This window comes from Sander lucioperca, chromosome 13, assembly GCF_008315115.2.
Source record: "Sander lucioperca isolate FBNREF2018 chromosome 13, SLUC_FBN_1.2, whole genome shotgun sequence".
In the NCBI taxonomy this organism is placed as follows: domain Eukaryota; kingdom Metazoa; phylum Chordata; class Actinopteri; order Perciformes; family Percidae; genus Sander; species Sander lucioperca.
The window spans coordinates 17,961,602-17,980,069 of record NC_050185.1 but is presented as its reverse complement, the minus strand read 5'-3'; the positions used below and the strand labels follow the sequence as shown (position 1 = coordinate 17,980,069).

The following is an 18,468-nucleotide window of genomic DNA, read 5'->3' as shown; positions in this document are numbered from 1 at the left end:
GTCAAAGCACACATTATAAACTTAATCCCAACCATGGCCCTCACCTTAACCATACCTATCTATAAAGCACTTTATTAGTAGAGTTTGGTAGGAGTAGTGCACGGCCTGGGTAGAAGTGCTGTTTGAGAATCATTTCAAGAAAAAAATGTGCCATCTTCAGTCTGTGGGATATTGTGACCTTTTTTAAACTCTGAAAACAACAACACATTCTTTCTTAACCAAATCTTCCCAGTATTTCAACAATACAATTGCTCAACTTTCCCAGCTTTAAAACGACCCCATGCACAGGTCCTAAGGGCTGATTTTAATTCAGTGATATACTAGGTCAAATTCATACACAAACACTCCAGTTAAACAGTCTAATCTGTTGAAAAAAATCATATCTGGAGACTAATAATTTACACAAGGGGATGTAGGCCAACATTATTGTAGCATGTTAATCAAGCATGAAAATATAAAACTTGCTGATTAAGAGGTCACTATGTTATCCTAGAAAACATGTGTGTGTAATCACACAGTCTATGTGCTATCAGGCCTCTGTCTTATGTCAGGGCAGTCGTGGTTTCACATGATTCAGAGCTGATAACTGACTATGTCAGCACTCTAATGTATAAACACATTGGCTGCATTTGCAATAAGGTATGGGATTATTTTAGGGTAAATGTTGTAATATGGCCATTTATACTATGTGATTTGCACTCACCCACAGGTTTGATAAGAGGTAGACCTCAAAGTGGAGCTGTTTCTGTGCTTTTGTACATCATTAGAGTGCAATAAAGCTGACTTTCTATTCAGTGCTATGAATACTGTATATGTTATATGATGGTGGCAGCCAATGTATGCAGCATATCTATTCTGTGGAACGCTGCCCAATATCAGTTTAGCCTTATGTTATTTGTGAGACAACATGAGTATTTCAAGTATCAAAACAGTTGGTATAATGTGAATTGTCTCAGTGTTCTTGCATGAAGGCGACTAAAGTTGGCTAATGCTGTAATTCTGGCAGAGGTATACCAATGCTGCACTGCCTTAAATGGGAAACAGAGACCCAGACCTGTGCTTTACTACAATATGGCTCTGATTAAAACCAGATTGGTCTGACTGTGGTTGGTTCTGAGCCACAGCCAATTCCTACTCAGGGACAAGACTGTTAACACTGTGGTATGAGTGCATCAATGCTACACTCTCCCCCCTTTCAGCCACATATATCTGCTTTAGTGAAGATCCAGAAGAGCTCCTGTCATTGCCAAATGGCTGGATAGGGTATTGGCAATTGTGTGCTTCTTTTACAGAAATCTAGCATCATTGGCAATTTTAGACCCTTTTTAGGGGGGCTCAAGCAAGTTTTGGCCAATCGGAAGTGGTTGTGCCAGACTCCTGCCTTTGGCTGAGTCTCTATCTAATCTGTCAGAGGGAGAGCAGGATTACGGTTGTAAAATTTAACGTTGATAGTCCCCAGAGAAGAAGTTGGTCATTTTCATGCGCAGATTAGAACCCAAACTGAAACGTAAGCAACTTAAATTGCTGAATGTTAGAACATTGTGTCAAAGTGGTCGTTATTACTGTGACTTATAAAGTGTCAGGTTTAGTTCCATCATTGTGTTAATAGTGTCAAAAAACGTTAGCTGACGTTGTTGTTCAGTAGCTAGCTCAGCGATTATCGGCTAATGAAATTACTGAGGGGGGGGTTAACACTTTTGCAAGGCACTGGATCCGTGTAACATTCTCATTAGGGGCTGAGCCCCCCTATAGGTTTGATCCTAGAATCGCCCCTGTCTAGCATAAAGAAATCAATATAAAAAACTCTACAAGAATGAATAGAGGATTGTCAATATTCCACCATACGGATTTTGTCTCTATTGTGTTATCTCCAATAATCAAGAGTTATTCTCTCATAATAATTGGATAAAAAAACTAAAGGTACTTTTTCCAAGATAATTATCTCATTATGAACATTTTTTTTATTAAGATAACAAGAAAATGTAATAATTTAATTCAAATCAGTCTTCCTCATTCAAGGAGAAAATTCTCACAGGAAAATGTATTTCAGGGATTCTACTGATGCTTTTGGCTATAGCGATGGCAATGTCAGTTGGTCCACCACTTTAATCCAGACTGAGATATCTCAACGAGTATTGGGTGGATTGCCATGAAATTTTGTACAGACATTAATGTTCACCAGATGATGAATCCTTCTGATCCCCAGACTTTTCATCTACAATATCAGATTAAAATTTCAATTTGTCCAATACTTTGGTTTATGAGCAAATACCTGATGGGTAAATGATTGGATCTCCTGGATCTGATATTACCAGATCAAATCAGATGCTGTGTCCGTCAACCCACAGCATCTATGCATAATAACATCACAAAACAATATATCATTATCTCAAGATAACAAAATACCTGTATGTTATCTTGAGAAAACAAGATTGTTATCTCGAGATAGTGAGAAAATGGACTCATGATCTTGAGATAACAGGTTCAGCTTCTACTACCAACTTATTTTACTCATGTATTTACTTTTTTGCGCCATTGTGAGTTTTGATTTTCTGTTGTTTCTCTTTTAGGATGACATGTTTTCAAAGCCCCTCATGTCTCATCTCCTGGTTACATCAGTTAAACTTTTGTGTCATCAGGTAGTTTGAGGAGAACCATCAGCAGCTCAGAATCATCACACAGGCTGCAACATGGTAAGAATACATTACACATACATTACACACATCCTGTTGTGCTAATACATATTTAGATTATTTTGTCTTCAGGCTTACCTTGTAGTTTTGCCACCCAATTTCTTAACTAGGAACATTAAAGTTTCCTATTTTTTCTTCTTTCAGTGGTTTAACCTCTATGTTTAGGAAGGGATGTTACTACCATCTTGTGGCCAAAAGGAACGTTTCATTAAACAGACAACTGGAACTTCAGTTGCTGAGAGACAAAAACATTTTCACAGCGACCACACAACCCAATATATTTACATATATATATAGGTTAACTTTCAGTATATTGTCTAGCTTCAATTCCATGGGTCAAACACCCCTTGATGGTATACATTTTTCTACATGAGAATTGTTCAGCTCCGGACACTCTTCTTTTTTTATGGAAGAATAAACTATGTGAATGCAAACCATCAACTGTATACTATAAAACAGTACAGGTAATAAAGAACATAATATATATTCAGTACAGACACAACAACAATAAACAATAAACTAAGGTCACATTGCCAGACCTATCTCCACAACAACATCTCGCTGTACAATAAACACTAGAAGAAAATGAAAAATATTTAAAATATTTAAACTATACTGTAGGCTTTATATCATAGGTATGGTATTGAAATCTGTAGGCTGAGGCTCGGCCACTATGGGCTGAATCAGTCCTTAGACATTAGGCAAAATCCCCCAAAAAAACATCCAAATGGGCTTTGTGAGTATGGGACTTCTGAAACTGTTAAGCATGTTTTGCTAGAATGTAAACAATTATATATAAATACAGAAAGGAGATTGTCAGACATTGGAGTTCCTTCATTTTCAATGAAATCTTTATTAGGCAAAAATGAAAATCAACACTTGATCACAAAAGTAGTTCTACAGGTTTTACATGAGACAGGGTTATGTGAAAATTTAGCGTCTAAAATGCCATAATTTACGAGAACAAGAATCTATCAGCTCCGCGCGCTTTGTCCCTCTTTAATAGCCGTAGTTTACGTCATCAAAACAAGCCGACCTGAGCAGCATGGAAGAATTCTCTCTGAAGCATTTTTGACCTTCTAAAAATATCCTATCAAGTAGTTTCGGTGAGTTGGATGTTTACATCTTTACTTAAGTATAAATCTGTATTAATGTCAAATAAAGTCGATGTTTGTGATTCCTGCTTTTGAATGAATGCGGTTGTGAAGTTAAAGCTAACGTTAGCTGCAGCAAGGCTACCTATGTAACGTTAGACCCCGTTTGTCATTCTCTTGCAATCTAAATTTGACATAACGGAAATATAACTTACGTTATGTAACGTTAAAAGTCTCAGTTTTACAGTGACGTGAATACCGATGATGCAACAGTCAGCGCAAAAGTTAAAATTGTATAGGTTGTTCTGTGGTTGGCACAAACTGGAGCTATGCTAGCTGGATGAATGTTACTTACACAGTACATAAACGTGTGATAGAGGCCAGTTATTATGTAGAACATTTAGCTGATCATGTGTCAGATAATGACTTTGAACAAATGTCGACTTTTTTTGGGTCTTCTGTACTACAGGGTTGAATACAGCTTTCCATAATGTCGGTCAAACATGCATCAGTCCATGCCAAATGGATCATCGGCAGAGTAATAGGGACCAAGATGTACAAAACTGCCAAAGTGAGAGTCACAAGGCTGGTGCTGGACCCTTACCTGCTCAAGGTGAACCTTTTAACTGTTGATTCACTGCTGTTGATGCATATAGGAAGGATTCGTGGCATAGATGTTGTACAGCCTACTTTATAAACAAGGGAATACCAAACAAATTGTCAATCTGGTTATTTCTCATCATGTCTACCTGTTATTGTTACATTTAAAACACATAAATTGTCCACAGGAGGTTTGGGCAGATTTATGATAGTAGTGCCAGTATGACATGAGGATCGATGCAAAACAATCCTTTTTTCTGTGCTTTATTTTGAGAAGTTGAGGTATGTTTTCCAACAAGATGTTATTGTAATGCAAGCAACTTTGCAAGAACTTTGCAAAAATAAATAGAGTCAAACTTTCGTTTAAAAGCATATTTAGGACGGAAGCGCCACTTTTAAGATTTACCGTATTTTCGGTTTTCGTTCAAATGGCCTTTAGAATGGGAGTGCTAGGGGCACTTTTATGCTAGCCTCAAAATAGCTATTTTTAAAACAGTACGAAGTCTCGACACAACATGAGACTTTGCTGGAAGTATCACCAGGGGCTCTACACCTTAACGAAAGCATTGACAACATTGTTTGTGTACCCAGAGTTTACTAAAAAGAAAGGTTTTGAACAACTCACCGTAGGTCTTGTTGTTTCCGGCCGCTACCACCTCGGCAGTCAAAACGAGTCAATATCAAAACAAGTAGCCACAGATTTAGTATATCCCTTGTGCACCGGTGTTGTTAAGGTGTAGAGCCCCCCCGTGATACTTCGAGCAAAGTTTCATGTTGTGTCGAGCCTTCTTACTGTTTTAAAAATAGCTATTTTGAGGCTAGCATAAAAGTGCCCCTAGCACTCCCATTCAAAAGGCCATTTGACCGAAAAACAAAAATACGGTAAATCTTAAAAGTGGCGCTTCCGTCCTAAATATGCTTTTAAATGAAAGTTTGACTCGGGTACATTCACAAAAAGACCCTAGGTTGCATTTTGGCGAGAGTTACGCTTTAATATTGGGAAATGGTATGACTATGTTTAGTTGTAAGAGGAGATATTTATAGCTGCTTTTAGTTTCACACAACTACCACCATGGCAGCTACAGCTACCATTACTGTTAATAAGACTACTACTATTACTGTGTCTCATCTCATAGTTTTCAGACCCAACACAACTAACACTAGAAAAATTTAAACTTAAACATTTTTCTCTTGCATATTTATAAATTAAATGTGTTGGGTTATTTGGCTTGCTGTCTGACTAAGTTAGCTGTTGAGCTATTGTAATTTGGGATTTGCATTTGCCATAATTTGATAAATAATAATTAGTCACACCAATCAGTTGTTAAAGTTCTGATAAATAATCTAATATAGCAAGTAATTAAAATCCACTTAATGTAGCCTCATTTAGTACATGATCAACTTCATTGTGTACAACCAAATGTTACTCACTTTTAGATCGATGACTGATTGCTGTACAATGACTGTGTTTTAAAATAAGTCAAATGTTGTCTTTTCTTCCCCATAGTACTACAACAAGAGGAAAACCTACTTTGCCCATGATCCTTTGCAACAGTGCACTGTGGGAGATGTCGTCCTTCTCAAGGCTCTAACTGAGGCCAGGTCCAAACATGTGAAGCATGAACTGTCTGACATAGTGTATAAAGTCGGAAGGGTTGTCGACCCACTGACGGGAAAGAGCGTTGAAGGAAATGAGTTTGTAGAGCCTCTGACTGACCTTCCACTCAGCCTGGGAGAGGACACAAAGTTATCAGAAAAACTGCAGGAACTCAACATCTCTGCCGCATCCACTGGAGCTGACTCCCCACCAGCACAAACTCCCACTTCATAATAGAAAACTACATTCTTTTATGCAGTAGTGTTAGCCTAAGTGTCTCTGCAATTGCATTTCTGTTTCGGGTGTTTATGTAAATATAAATGTATAAACCATTCATCAATATATATCAGTAAATGTCACATACATTTTCTTTGCTACCTGCCTAGGTAGTTTTGAATTTAAGACACATTTCCAAGGAATTAACAATAAAATGACAATAAGAAGCATGGTGTCATTCACAAACATATGCATGGTGCTCATATCTGTTTACTGTCAGAGACCAATGATCTATGTTGAAAGACATTACAATCAAATGAAATATTGCCATTTATAGTCCAAATATGCAGAAATATTTTAAGTCAATATCAGTAATTTGTGCATTCATTACCTGGCATTAGTATTATGAATATGTATTTAGCACGTTTGCTCTAATTTACTGTGTAACCACAGGATACTCTTTCATAAATGTAACCAGTGATATAGTTATTCATTAATTGAAATGCACGTGTGTATAATGATACACAAATAGCCAATGGATTAAAATGTAACAGCCGTTGGGTCAGTTTGGTTGGTAGGCTTTTATTTTGAGGCATGTGTAAGTCATATTTAGAACACAAGTTATAGATAGCAATACGTTATTTATAACGCAAAAAGTTATTTTTGGAGTCGAAGGAAAATAGAAGTCAACAACAGAGCTATGTTTTAGTCAGGTTTAATGGTTTAAAGCCTAAAACCTTCGATAAACGAATCAAAACAAGAGTTAGCAAGTCGGTACGTTAATTAAGTGACGGGAATCAAAATTATGGATACGGCTACGCTTAATCAACTGATGTAATTTAAACTACTCTGTTTACACTAGCATCAGGTCCCCTGGTTACGTTAAGTGATTCCGGTACATTAAGTCAATTTGAGGTTACGTTAATGTAGCTAACTAACGTTAGCTCCACGGGGACAGCCCGGACTGCAGCTGCAGCCGTGTCAAACAACCTCCAACTAGTAGCAGCTTTCAAGGGAAAGATGGCGACCAGAGTCCTTCAAAGAGTGGGCAAAGGCCTCAAACAGACGAAAAATGGGCTTCAGACGAACGGGAAGGTCACGGTTGTCGTAAGGTTAGACTTTTGCAAATGTTGTTTGTCATCGCTTATGTATAAATGCTACTTAATGTGTTGGGCTTCCGTATAGTTTGACAAAGTCCGGTAGGCTAGGTAGCTAAGCTAACGCTAAAGTTAGTGCTAACGTAGGGACGTTGGCGACGTTTAGATCTCTATGTAACGTAGCTAGCCCACTAGCTCTAAACTTGCTAATGATTACCCTGCCGCATTACAAAGTTGTGAAACAACTTGTGTTTGCACTTATCGTTGAGTACTTCATAATTTTGTGCGTATAGTTACAGTTGCCATATGCAAAAATAAGAACACAAAAATCACAACTGTCAGTCCCAAACTTCAAGGTCATAATGCAATGAATTGCTGCACAGCACTACTTGTTTTGATTAGTGAGTAACCCCGTTTCTGGCTGCGGTACGTAGGTGTGTGTCATAAACCAAGCTGTCTAGAACATGTTTACAACTGAAATGCTGCTATGATAAAGAATTTAGCTCAAATCTGACCGCTTTGAATGCACTGTGTAAAGTAATAACGTTTACGTTAGTTTTGTTTGCGTCAGCTGGAGTGCTTTCTGATAAACAGCAGTATTACAAGGCGTGCTTGTTGGCACTTTTTAAGTAAGTTTATTATCAAAAAACGAAATACTACTCATGTGGGAAGGCTGCTGGAGTCCATGTAGCTAGACTTTCCTCTGGTTATGTGCAGTATTTAACCTACAGCTTATATATGTCTCTGTTACTGGCCTTTGAGGTGGAGCTGAATTGGAATGAATCAGCTGGATAGTTTAAAAATATTTTATTACTTTGCTGCAGCCCTCTTAGACTTGTATAAAATACCACATTGTTAAGAGACACAAGGCAAGGCTGTCTTATTTACATTGCATATTTCATCACAAGTAAACATGTGTGGTTTACATTAAATACATACCAGTAATACAAGTATAGCCCGACCGATTGTTTTTTAGGCTGATATTGATAAGACATTATAAAGGTTTAAAAATCCTCAACAATATTTTGCCAAATGTAAGATTTTTAACATAAACCTAAAGCATTAACAAACCTATTATTACTATATATGTTGATCTATCTTACAAACCACAGCCAGTGTATATATAGTAACTAATCATAACCCTGAGAAAGTAAGTAATGTTTTAGGTTTGCTTCTTAGATCTTAGGTCAGTTTGTTCCAGAGAACAGGACTAACTGAAAGCACTCTGACCAGTGCAGGTACAGCTCGAAAACCATCACCATTAAAAAACATAAAGTGCTTTAGAGACTTGTAGAATTACAGTAGAGTACAGGCAACACAATTATATGCTGCACAAGATGGTTTTTGGTTGTTGTCAATTATTTCTTCATTGTGTAGCAGAAGAGGTGCTGGTTGTATCAAACGTTTGTGTTTTGTTTCACCTCAGGAGCCTTTCAGCTTTCCGTGAAGACAGCTGGTTCAAGTCCCTGTTTGTTAGAAAGGTTGACCCCCGAAAGGACGCTCACTCTCATTTGCTTGCCAAGAAGGAAGACAACAATCTGTACAAAATACAGTGTATGTATTGTTTGTGACTAGCTGTGGATGTTCTGGTGGTCCATTGAAAAAGATTGTCCTGATTGCATTTTTTTCAATTTTTTTTATTGTTTTAAGATGGATTATTATTTCTCCTAGAATAATCTTATGAAATCTATTAGTTGGTGTTTTATCCACTTATGTTTTGTTGTTTCCTTGCAGTTCACAATGTCAAGCCTGAGTGCCTTGATGCTTACAATGAACTTTGGTAAAAAGCCCCTGTCCCTTAATTGACTTCATTCAGATGCCTTGTCAAGACGCTGGTAAACAGCAGAGATTTTAAATACATTTGTGTGTGTGTGTGTGTGTGTGTGTGTGTGTGTGTGTGTGTGTGTGTGTGTGTGTGTGTGTGTGTGTGTGTGTGTGTGTGTGTGTGTGTGTATCCTTAGTGCGGCTGTTTTGCCTTCCATTCACGCTGACCCTGAATATTCTTGCGAGCTTGTGGGCACCTGGAACACATGGTACGGAGAGCAGGATCAGGCAGGTAAGAGCACACATCACGCTCCACGTGTGCCAGTGATAAACATGCTTGTGAATGGCATTTGACTGATTTGATATCCTGTTGAATCAGGTAGTCTAAATAAAACACAAGCCTCCTTTTCAAGAGCGAAAATGTGAATTTAAGAAAACAGACAAGATAGTAGTGCTCAAATGATAAGTTGATTAATTAATCAACAGATAATAAATTGACAACAATAATCTATCACACATTTTTAAGCAAAAACCGCTTCACATTTCCAGCTTCTTAAATGTGAGGATTTGTTGTTGCTTTCTGCATTATTGCCAATTAAATATTTCTGAACAACTCAAGCAGTTTAGAGATGAACCCTTGGGCTCAGGGAAACTGATAAACATTTCCAATATTAAATTAATTTTATATTAAAAGAAGTTTTAAAGTTACCCTGCATTGAAACACTTATGGGAATTAGTCAGAAATAAGTTTCCTTGAAAATGTATCTCATTATCTCGTAGACCTGCAAAGGATAGTTCTTCTTTCAGTTTGCTGCTGTTTGCTGCTGCTGATGTGCTATAAAGTGAGAACTGTGCTTATTTCTTCTCCATGTTTCACTCAAAAGAAGACATTTCCTAAGAACACTGGAGTCTCTCTCCCCCAGTGACACAAACCAGAACTTTGACAGCTTTTGAATTTTAGTAAATTTATAGCCATGACTGTATTGTACTTTTCCTGGCTGCTGTCCGTTTTGTGCTTGTGGTGACGTTTGTCAGTTGTAATCTACCTCTAATGTTACAGCACAGTAATATTAAAGTAATAGCAACCTCAGTAAAGATAATGTTAAAGGCTGCATAAATGAAACGTGATGACAACAGGTGCTCTGGAAAATGATATCCAGTACAATGCTCTGAGAGATTTTGTTTCATACTGTAGGAAACCCGGTGTCCTTACTCTCTGAGAGATAACCATCTCATTTTTTTCATGTTTAGTCCTGTAAAATTAGCAGTTCTCGTAATTAACTTCTTTATTCATTTGTAAAAAAAAATTTTCATTTTGATCACTGGATTCAGTATATTATTACCCTGTACTGTGGTGGGGGTTTTGGTACTGATCAGGTTTAGCTGATACTATCTCATGTGCAGTAGCAGAGTAAATGCTTTTCTACATGATGGAAACTACTACTACAAAATTACTAAATGTGAATATATTATAGCAGCCCCTCTTCCTCTTGTTTTAAACACAACATTTTTCAGTCAGAATCCCACATTTTACCAGATAATTTAAAAGGTAATCGTAGTAGTAAGAGGATTTCCTGTTGTGTTTTCTCATGGAAATTTACAAGAGATTCATAGATGATACACTCATTCTCATAATGCCAGCTTCGATCACAGGTGGTCTAGAGAGATAAATAATTAAACTACATTTGTTAATGTAAAAGAATATCTTGCCCAAAGAACAGACACATCAAGGTATATCCGAGAGCTGCATTATTTTTGGCTCCTCTGCTCCTTCTATTCTAGTTCACCTGTGGAGATATCGGGGAGGATACCCGGCTCTCACCGAAGTCATGAACAAACTCAGGCAGAATAAGGTAATGGGTGCTCGGATTAGTTGAGTTTACTGGCAGTTGGTGACCTGTAGACCACCGTTTCTGGCAGTGCACCCCTCAAATTAGATCCACAGACCATTTTTTCTACCCATATGTTTCCCCATCTTTATGGTCTATTTCACCGGATTGTAAATTTGGTGCAATTATTTTTAAAACTTATTTACAGAAATGCAGTTGTATACTGTAAATAAGGTAAGTGCAGTTAATGGACCCAGTCCTAGGGGGTATTGCACTCCAGGATAACTGATAAAGCGAGGCTTGACCTAGTCTAATCTGTGCATCCTGGCTTGCTGCGTTTCACGAAGGCCAAGCCAGGCTGAGGAGGACCGACTAGGTCGAGCCAGGCTGAAGTAATTCAGATAGATGCGGGTTCATGGCTTTCTTTAACAGACCGCGAGGTCGATCACAGATTTAGTGATGCTAAAATGGAGAATACGCATTGTGTATTCTTTACACAGAGTGAGCAGCAGCTTCATATGGAATTATGACAACGTGAAACATTATTTGTAAAAAAGAAACACGGCCGCTATAATGAAACGGCGAGAGAAAGCGTGACAGACGATCACAGACTGTGACTTCTGAATGCGTAAGTAGCCTAAATATATACATTAACTGACCACTGCTCTTAATTGAAACCATTCAAGGAGTTGGGCTTAATATTTGCACAAATGAGCAGTTGTACTCTTTGCCTTAAAATTGAGCAGAAGACAGCCTAATCTTACGCAGGAAATTTACCATGGAGATCAATTACAACCACTAATCTCCAATGCTAGAATGTGATGCATACATATTCCTCTCTCTCCGATGGGCTAAAATATAAATTACTTAAGTAACATATTAACTCCACTGTTTTTTTCAGGCAAAGTGTACAACAGTTCCTTTGTGGAAATAATTAGCCTTACTTCTTGAATGGTTTCATTTAAGAGCAGTATTTCGTAAATGTATATTTTTAGATATATCATTCAGTCGGTCCGCTGTTATCTGCCACGCTTTTTCTCACTGTTTTTTTTTTTTTTCTTCACAGAGGCAGAGTTCCCTTCTTTACATATTATATGCTTTGCTTTCTCATAGGCATATATATATGGACATTGAAAAGAAAGACACTGAAGAAAATGGACTCTAAAATCTAGAAACTATAAAGATAATTTAGTGATAAATATAATGCACACTTTAAACATGACTGTAACACAGTGTATTCATCAGTTATTTCCCCCCAGCAAAATATAAGGTCAAAAACCATTGAGGTGTCCTCTCCCTCTTGTTTCATGAATTATCTCAACAACTGCCATAATATATTGACCAAACGTCTAACAACAATATGAACAGCTTTCATACAGCAATATAACACTAACAATGACGTCACATGAATAATTATAAAAATAATGGTCACAACTTTAAAAAAATAACAGTGCTTAACTAAACAGTAACATGCACCTGTTGTATTTTAATACAAGTATTAATAAAAATAAGGTAAAACCACTGCTGAGTGAACAGAAAAGGCTCCAGGATTAATAAATCCTGGCTCTTAGCCTGGTCAGGACCAGGCTAGCTACACAGAATAAATCTCCATGGTAACTTAGGTGCCTCTGCTTTTGAGCAACCAAGTCAAGGCTAAATTCATCCAGGATAACTGGAATATCCCAGCTTAATCCCTTATCCTGGTTTTGTGCAATAGCTCTAGAGTTTTGTTGTTAGTTTATTTTAGTCAGTTTCTCCGAAGTTTTAACCAAACAACAACTTTTAGAACATGTTCAGAATGAAAATAAGTACAATAATCGTAAATTGTAAATTCAGGTGTCTTGCCTACATTGATGTTACTCATTAAAGTTGGCACTACATATTTAAACAAAGGCCAATTAGTCAGGTAAATAGTGAGCTAATCTAAGGCTTTTTTTTGGGGGGGGCTTTTTATGGCCTTTAATCGACAGGATAGCTTGAAGACAGGAAAGGGGAGAGAGAGGAGGGACGACATGCAGCAAAGGGCTGCGGGTCGGATTCGAACCCCAGCCCTTGCCAAGGACTCAACCTACATGGGGCGCACACTCTACTGGGTGAGCTAGAGGTCGCCCCAATCTAAGGCTTTTTAAAACAGCCTGAACAATTGCACATTCCCACATACATTTTAGGCAATTAACACATAGTAACTCAAATTACTCAAGATCGTATGGAAGAGTTTATGTATTCCAGCAAAACTGACCAAATTAGATAATACAAGGGGGGAATGTTGTGTTGGTACTGGATGCTATCCTCCCAAAACAGATGACAGAGATTTTGTCTCGTGCAACCACCAAGTGTTCTGTATCTCTTTTCAATGTTGCCACAGCTATTATTATACCTCGACATAAGAAGAGGTGATTAACTGAGTAATGCGCTTCTGTTGTTTGTTTGTTTGTTTGTTTGTTGTTGTAGGAGTTTACAGACTACAGGAAAGAGAGGGGGAAGATGTTGCTGTCTCGTAGGAACCAGCTGCTGCTGGAGTTCAGTTTCTGGAATGAACCTGTCCCTCGTCCAGGACCCAACATCTATGAGCTCCGATCATACCAACTCAGGGTAACTCCATAGAAAATTTACCAGCTTCCTTCCATTATGCATAAATATGTTTTTCACTTTTGATGTGATGACAACTGACAACTTATTTTCCATTCCACTCTTCACATTCTTATTTCAGCCAGGAACGATGATCGAGTGGGGAAATTACTGGTGAGGCATAACTTTCTTAATCTTTTTTTTTTTTTTTTTTTTACATGTAGTAGAATACATACAATTGGATTTCTTCTGATATTTAGCCTGATAAGCTCTTAAACTTTCTCTCAATGTTGCGGTAATTGTAGAGCTACCAGTATTAGGTACCATTTAAAATTTCCTCACTACTATTTCATTGGTTTCACAGATTGTAGCAGATGAATATGGGTCACAGGTATCTTTTGGCTACACGAGCTGAGAATGAATCCTAAGCATGACGAAAGTTATATCGGACATAATTTGTAAATCTCAAGCATAATTTACCAATTTCTCCCCTTGTATTTAATATATGTATGTGATTTAAATTGATTATGATGACTGGGAAATTTGCCTGTTACTGTAATAAAACCAAACCTGCTTTAAAACTTTTCTGACGTTGTAACATCAACATTTGATGTTTTGATTTCAATGAAATTATTGGGATATTTGCAAATGTCAGTTTCATTTGAACTTTAAAACCTACACATTTGGGGTGATGGTTTAATCGACACAACCCTGCAACTACAAGCTGTTAGTCTTTTTTTTTTATGTAACATAACTCTTTGGTGCTCTGCAGGGCGCGTGCGATTGCGTTTCGCCAGGAGAACCAAGAGGCAGTGGGAGGCTTTTTTTCACAGATTGGAAGTCTGTACACGGTTCACCATTTATGGGGTAAGCAATGTTTCCAAGTTTTAAGTTCCAAGTTTACATATTAGGGATTATACATTCATAGATGCTTCACTGTATTGCAAATAACTGCACAAATGTGTTTATAATATATTACCTGGGCACATCTTTGATGTCCCATTGACATTTTCTCCACCAAGTATCTGTGTTACTATTCAGGAAATACTGTATATTACATATGTTTTAGGTCATGAAATTGATCAGTATTACTACTTTTTTTATTACAGTTTCAGAATTCCGCACTTTTCTAAACTCCAATCAATAATACTGATAAACCAAGCAATATCTTTTTTTTTTTCTCTCTTTCAGCTTACAAAGATCTTCAGTCCAGAGAAAACACCAGAAATGCAGCCTGGCAGCGTGAAGGCTGGGATGAGGTTGTTTATTACACAGGTAAGTTTGCTGTCTTATATCTCCTCCCTTTAGAGGAATCGTATCATGATGATGATACAATCATAACATGTTATTATTTTTTTTTAATTCTGTTGTCCAAATGAATGATTTTGAGCAAACTAACAAAATATATTACTGGAGTTTGTATGTCACGGACAACTCATTGGATGATGTTTTGTTTTTAAATGTAATCTTGCATGTATATGCCATGTGTTGATATAGAACATGATCCGAAATATATTTTTATTGATATTATGTTATTCATTTCATATTCCATATTGGGCAGTGCTACTTTTTTTACTTCACTTTCTACCTACCTAACAGGCTCTGTTCATATCCGAGCATTTAAATGACCTGGTGACAGTTAGACAGTTTTGCAGAAATCTGATTTCTTGAAAACCATGTATACGAGAAACATGATTTATGTAATCAGGGTAGGCTATTAGATAAACCAGGTTTCTAATTGGCTATTAACATATGTGCATGCATTAAAAGGGAAGGAAAGGAAGACGGGGACAGGGAAAGTATTTCAGTAGGCTGAATAAAAGAGAAATTCAGTAGACATAGTGATGCATCCTTTTATTCAAAATATTTCAGACACATTTACATTGTTAGGATAAACTGTGCACTTCAGGTCATTATTCTCGCTGACATTAATAAAACGTTTCACAATCTTGGCATTTAGGTGGTCTTCAGGCTTTACTAAACTTAGGATTTTAATATGATTCATTCAACATTTAAAAAAAAAAAAAAAAAAAACTTAAATATCCCAGAGGGGCAATTTGCTTTACAAACAGTAGTCCAACACAAATACATAACACAGCACAGGATCCTCATCTCCTACACTGCCACCACGAGTCATAGAAAAAGAAGAAGACGCAATGACATGACATCCCTGGTTATAGTTTGTTTAAAAAGAAAACAGCAGATGGACCAAAGGATAATCTGTATCTATTAGTGCTACCTTTGGGGAGACAACCTCTGCCCTGATAAAAGTATCTGGTCCAAAGCAGTAGTCTGTGCCTTTTTAAGTTGAGCCATACTGGTGCTGAGGGTCATTAAGGGGAGCACCAAGAGTCTTAGAGCACAGCTTGACAGTTTTCAACCATTATTTCCTTATTTTTACGACTAATGCAGGATTTATGGTTCTGCGGGGGCTCTAGGCAGAGGCCTGAGGTTCATACTTGTGCGCTGGAGTCTGTCATTCTAGCGTATCTCTTTGAGAGAATAGCAGAACCGGCATGTGTGTATGCGTTTGTTTACAGCAAAGTTTTGATTGACTATCACAGAGATGTGCGACGCAGCGTCGGACATAATTACTGGTACTGTAGGGTCCCCGCGGGTCCTTAAAAAGTCTTGAAACATCTTAAATAAAAGAATTTGATTTTTAAGGTCTGAAAATGTCTTGAAATCTGGAATTTACGATAACGAGGTCTTAAATGTGGGACAGAGTCCGACTTGTCATCCGTTTTATTTATTTTTTTCAACCGCAATTTGACCAGCGCACCATCTGGGGGCAGCACTTCGATCTATGTGGGTGCAACCTGCATTATTCCATAGGTGACTGACGAGTAGGTGATTGATTAGTAGGTGATTGATGAGTGCGTTGCATTTTTTTGGGGGGAGAACCCCCCAAACCCCCCTCAAGGCTTTTTGGCAGCCACATTTACCCATAATTTGAACTTTATCCTTTTTTTTGTCGTGGTAAAGTCTTAATTTTCCCTTTTAGAGGACTTAAAAAAGTAGTCCTCATAAATCAGTTTAAAATTCCAACACAAAGAAAGCAGAAGGAAACGAACATCAGCGAAAATACATGCATCCGGTGGAATTTCCTGCGGCACTGGAGCAATCCTGGAAGTAGAACGTCAAGGATATAGACCAACGTCTACTTGACTTTCATCACATAAGAATCGAATTTAAAAAATCTGAAGTCATGCAACCTAGCGTGTGGTAGAGTGAGTGAGAGAGTGATGGGGAATAGCTTCGGAGCGAGTACCGACTCTGCAGGCGTAGACGGAGAAACAAAGTGTCTCCCCTGTGCTTTCTGACCACGGTCGGAAATCTGTACCTGATCCCTCCCAGTAACCCGTTTTTTCTTGTTTGGATTTTTTTGTGTGCGTGTGCATACAATCAATTACTGCATGACACAGAAATCTGTTTCTAAAACCTTTGTTTCTTCCCCACCCCACAGTCCCTCTTATTCAGCACGTGGAATCTAGAATAATGATTCCCATGAAAAATTCGCCCTTGATGTAACCATAACCACCGGGGGAACCCCTCAACAGACACTGCAACTGTTGCACTACACATCTGTGGAGAGTGTAACCAACCATCAGAGTGCACTGCCGGGGAAATCTGCATAACATCAACATGTTTCAGTTTTTGTTTTCTTTTTCTTCTTTCTTTCTTTACTCCACTTTTCTGTGTGGGCCTAGAATGTCTTATTTCAGATGATGAGGTTAAAATGGCTATCATCAAAACTATATCTGTTACTGTGTACTGTGTTACTGATCCATTAATGTGCTTTGTGTAGACAAAATACAATTTGACATGCCCCTCCTCTTCACTGTCTCTATCTTTTAAAGGGTCAGATTTTAAGAGCTGTGTCTTATTTTTTTATGATGAGTTGCGATACTTGGAAGAGATCAAACATTTAGCACTTCAAGTGCTGGTCACAGGGTCTGAAAATGTCAGCCCTGTTGCACTAGCATTGATAACAAATCAAAGAAAAGTGACTGCCTAGAGTATCTCACAACAAAAACACTGTTCCAGAGCTCATAGTTCACTATCAATATGAATTGGATAAGCTTCTTTAAATGTTACAGGTGATGGTCAGTTTACAAAGAGGAGCATGCTATTTACAAATCAGTGTTCTGAAATAGACAATATATAGGTGATTGTCAAAGACAGAGGGCTGAGTTGTAGGGCCACAGTCAGACTCTAGCTTTATATTCAGGACCGGTTCAAAGGTTCCCTGTTTGTGTCTCCTCTGTTAAACTGACCACATCTCCAGATTCTTTTCTAACTTTAACATCATGACGCTTCTGGCTCCTCCAGCTGTGGAGAGTGTGATAAGATGATTCAAATGATTAGAAAATGTTTCTGCAGAACTAATCATTATCTACAACCTGCTGTACACTGACTGGTTTGACATATCCCTCTATCAAGCAATTAATGCCAACGGGTGATTGTGTGCTCTAAATGAGATTAATGGTTTTTTTTAAATGGTCAGATTGTAGATATCCATAGTGGGTTTATTGACCAAGCCAGATATATGGTTAATCCTGTATCTGTAAATGAAGTGGGGTATTCTTAACTATTTGATTTTAATAAACAAGTGGACAGGAGTAATATCTCATTGTGGTAAATGTGAATTGCAGTGCTTTAATATGATTAGTTGTACATATGGAATTAAACTTCTGATGAAAATGTTAAATGTCTTGGACTCATTTCATGGACTTATAGTATAATAATAGTAGGAGACTACAAACATTTTTATTATTGTTGTTATTGACAAAATATACAAAAATTCAGGTAAACAATAACATGTAGATCAGAAATATTCTTAGCAAAACAAATATGAACATAAAATGAGAATATTAAGGACATTTAGGACAAGTAAATAAAACAACAGCAGTACATAGTAAAATCATATTCAGTCAGAGGATGCTGGAAAATACAAACATTAACATATCAGACTTTAGCGAAGGTGACGTAACTTGCCCAGTCGGCGCA

At 37.6% G+C, this 18,468-nt stretch overlaps 2 protein-coding genes across 3 annotated transcripts; both read left to right on the top strand.

The window, feature by feature from the left end:
* Nucleotides 1-3,670: 3,670 nt before the first annotated feature.
* On the top strand, nt 3,671-6,539 carry mrps17 (mitochondrial ribosomal protein S17). The gene is made up of 3 exons (XM_031280949.2): nt 3,671-3,799; nt 4,257-4,400; nt 5,895-6,539. Exons 2-3 carry the CDS (start codon nt 4,278-4,280, stop codon nt 6,216-6,218), a joined length of 447 nt encoding a protein of 148 aa, XP_031136809.1. The 5' UTR covers nt 3,671-3,799; nt 4,257-4,277; the 3' UTR covers nt 6,219-6,539.
* Nucleotides 6,540-6,879: 340 nt separating this feature from the next.
* Nucleotides 6,880-18,169, top strand: LOC116037136 (protein NipSnap homolog 2-like). 2 transcript variants are annotated; one of them, XM_031280946.2, is made up of 10 exons: nt 6,901-7,312; nt 8,724-8,851; nt 9,032-9,077; nt 9,259-9,353; nt 10,844-10,914; nt 13,342-13,482; nt 13,601-13,632; nt 14,231-14,325; nt 14,650-14,733; nt 16,925-18,169. In XM_031280946.2, exons 1-10 carry the CDS (start codon nt 7,221-7,223, stop codon nt 16,987-16,989), a joined length of 849 nt encoding a protein of 282 aa, XP_031136806.1. In that variant the 5' UTR covers nt 6,901-7,220; the 3' UTR covers nt 16,990-18,169. The 2 variants fall into 2 exon arrangements, with proteins under 2 accessions (XP_031136807.1, XP_031136806.1); XM_031280947.2 differs by lacking the exons at nt 9,032-9,077; nt 10,844-10,914 and having other exon boundaries at nt 6,880-7,312.
* Nucleotides 18,170-18,468: the final 299 nt, after the last annotated feature.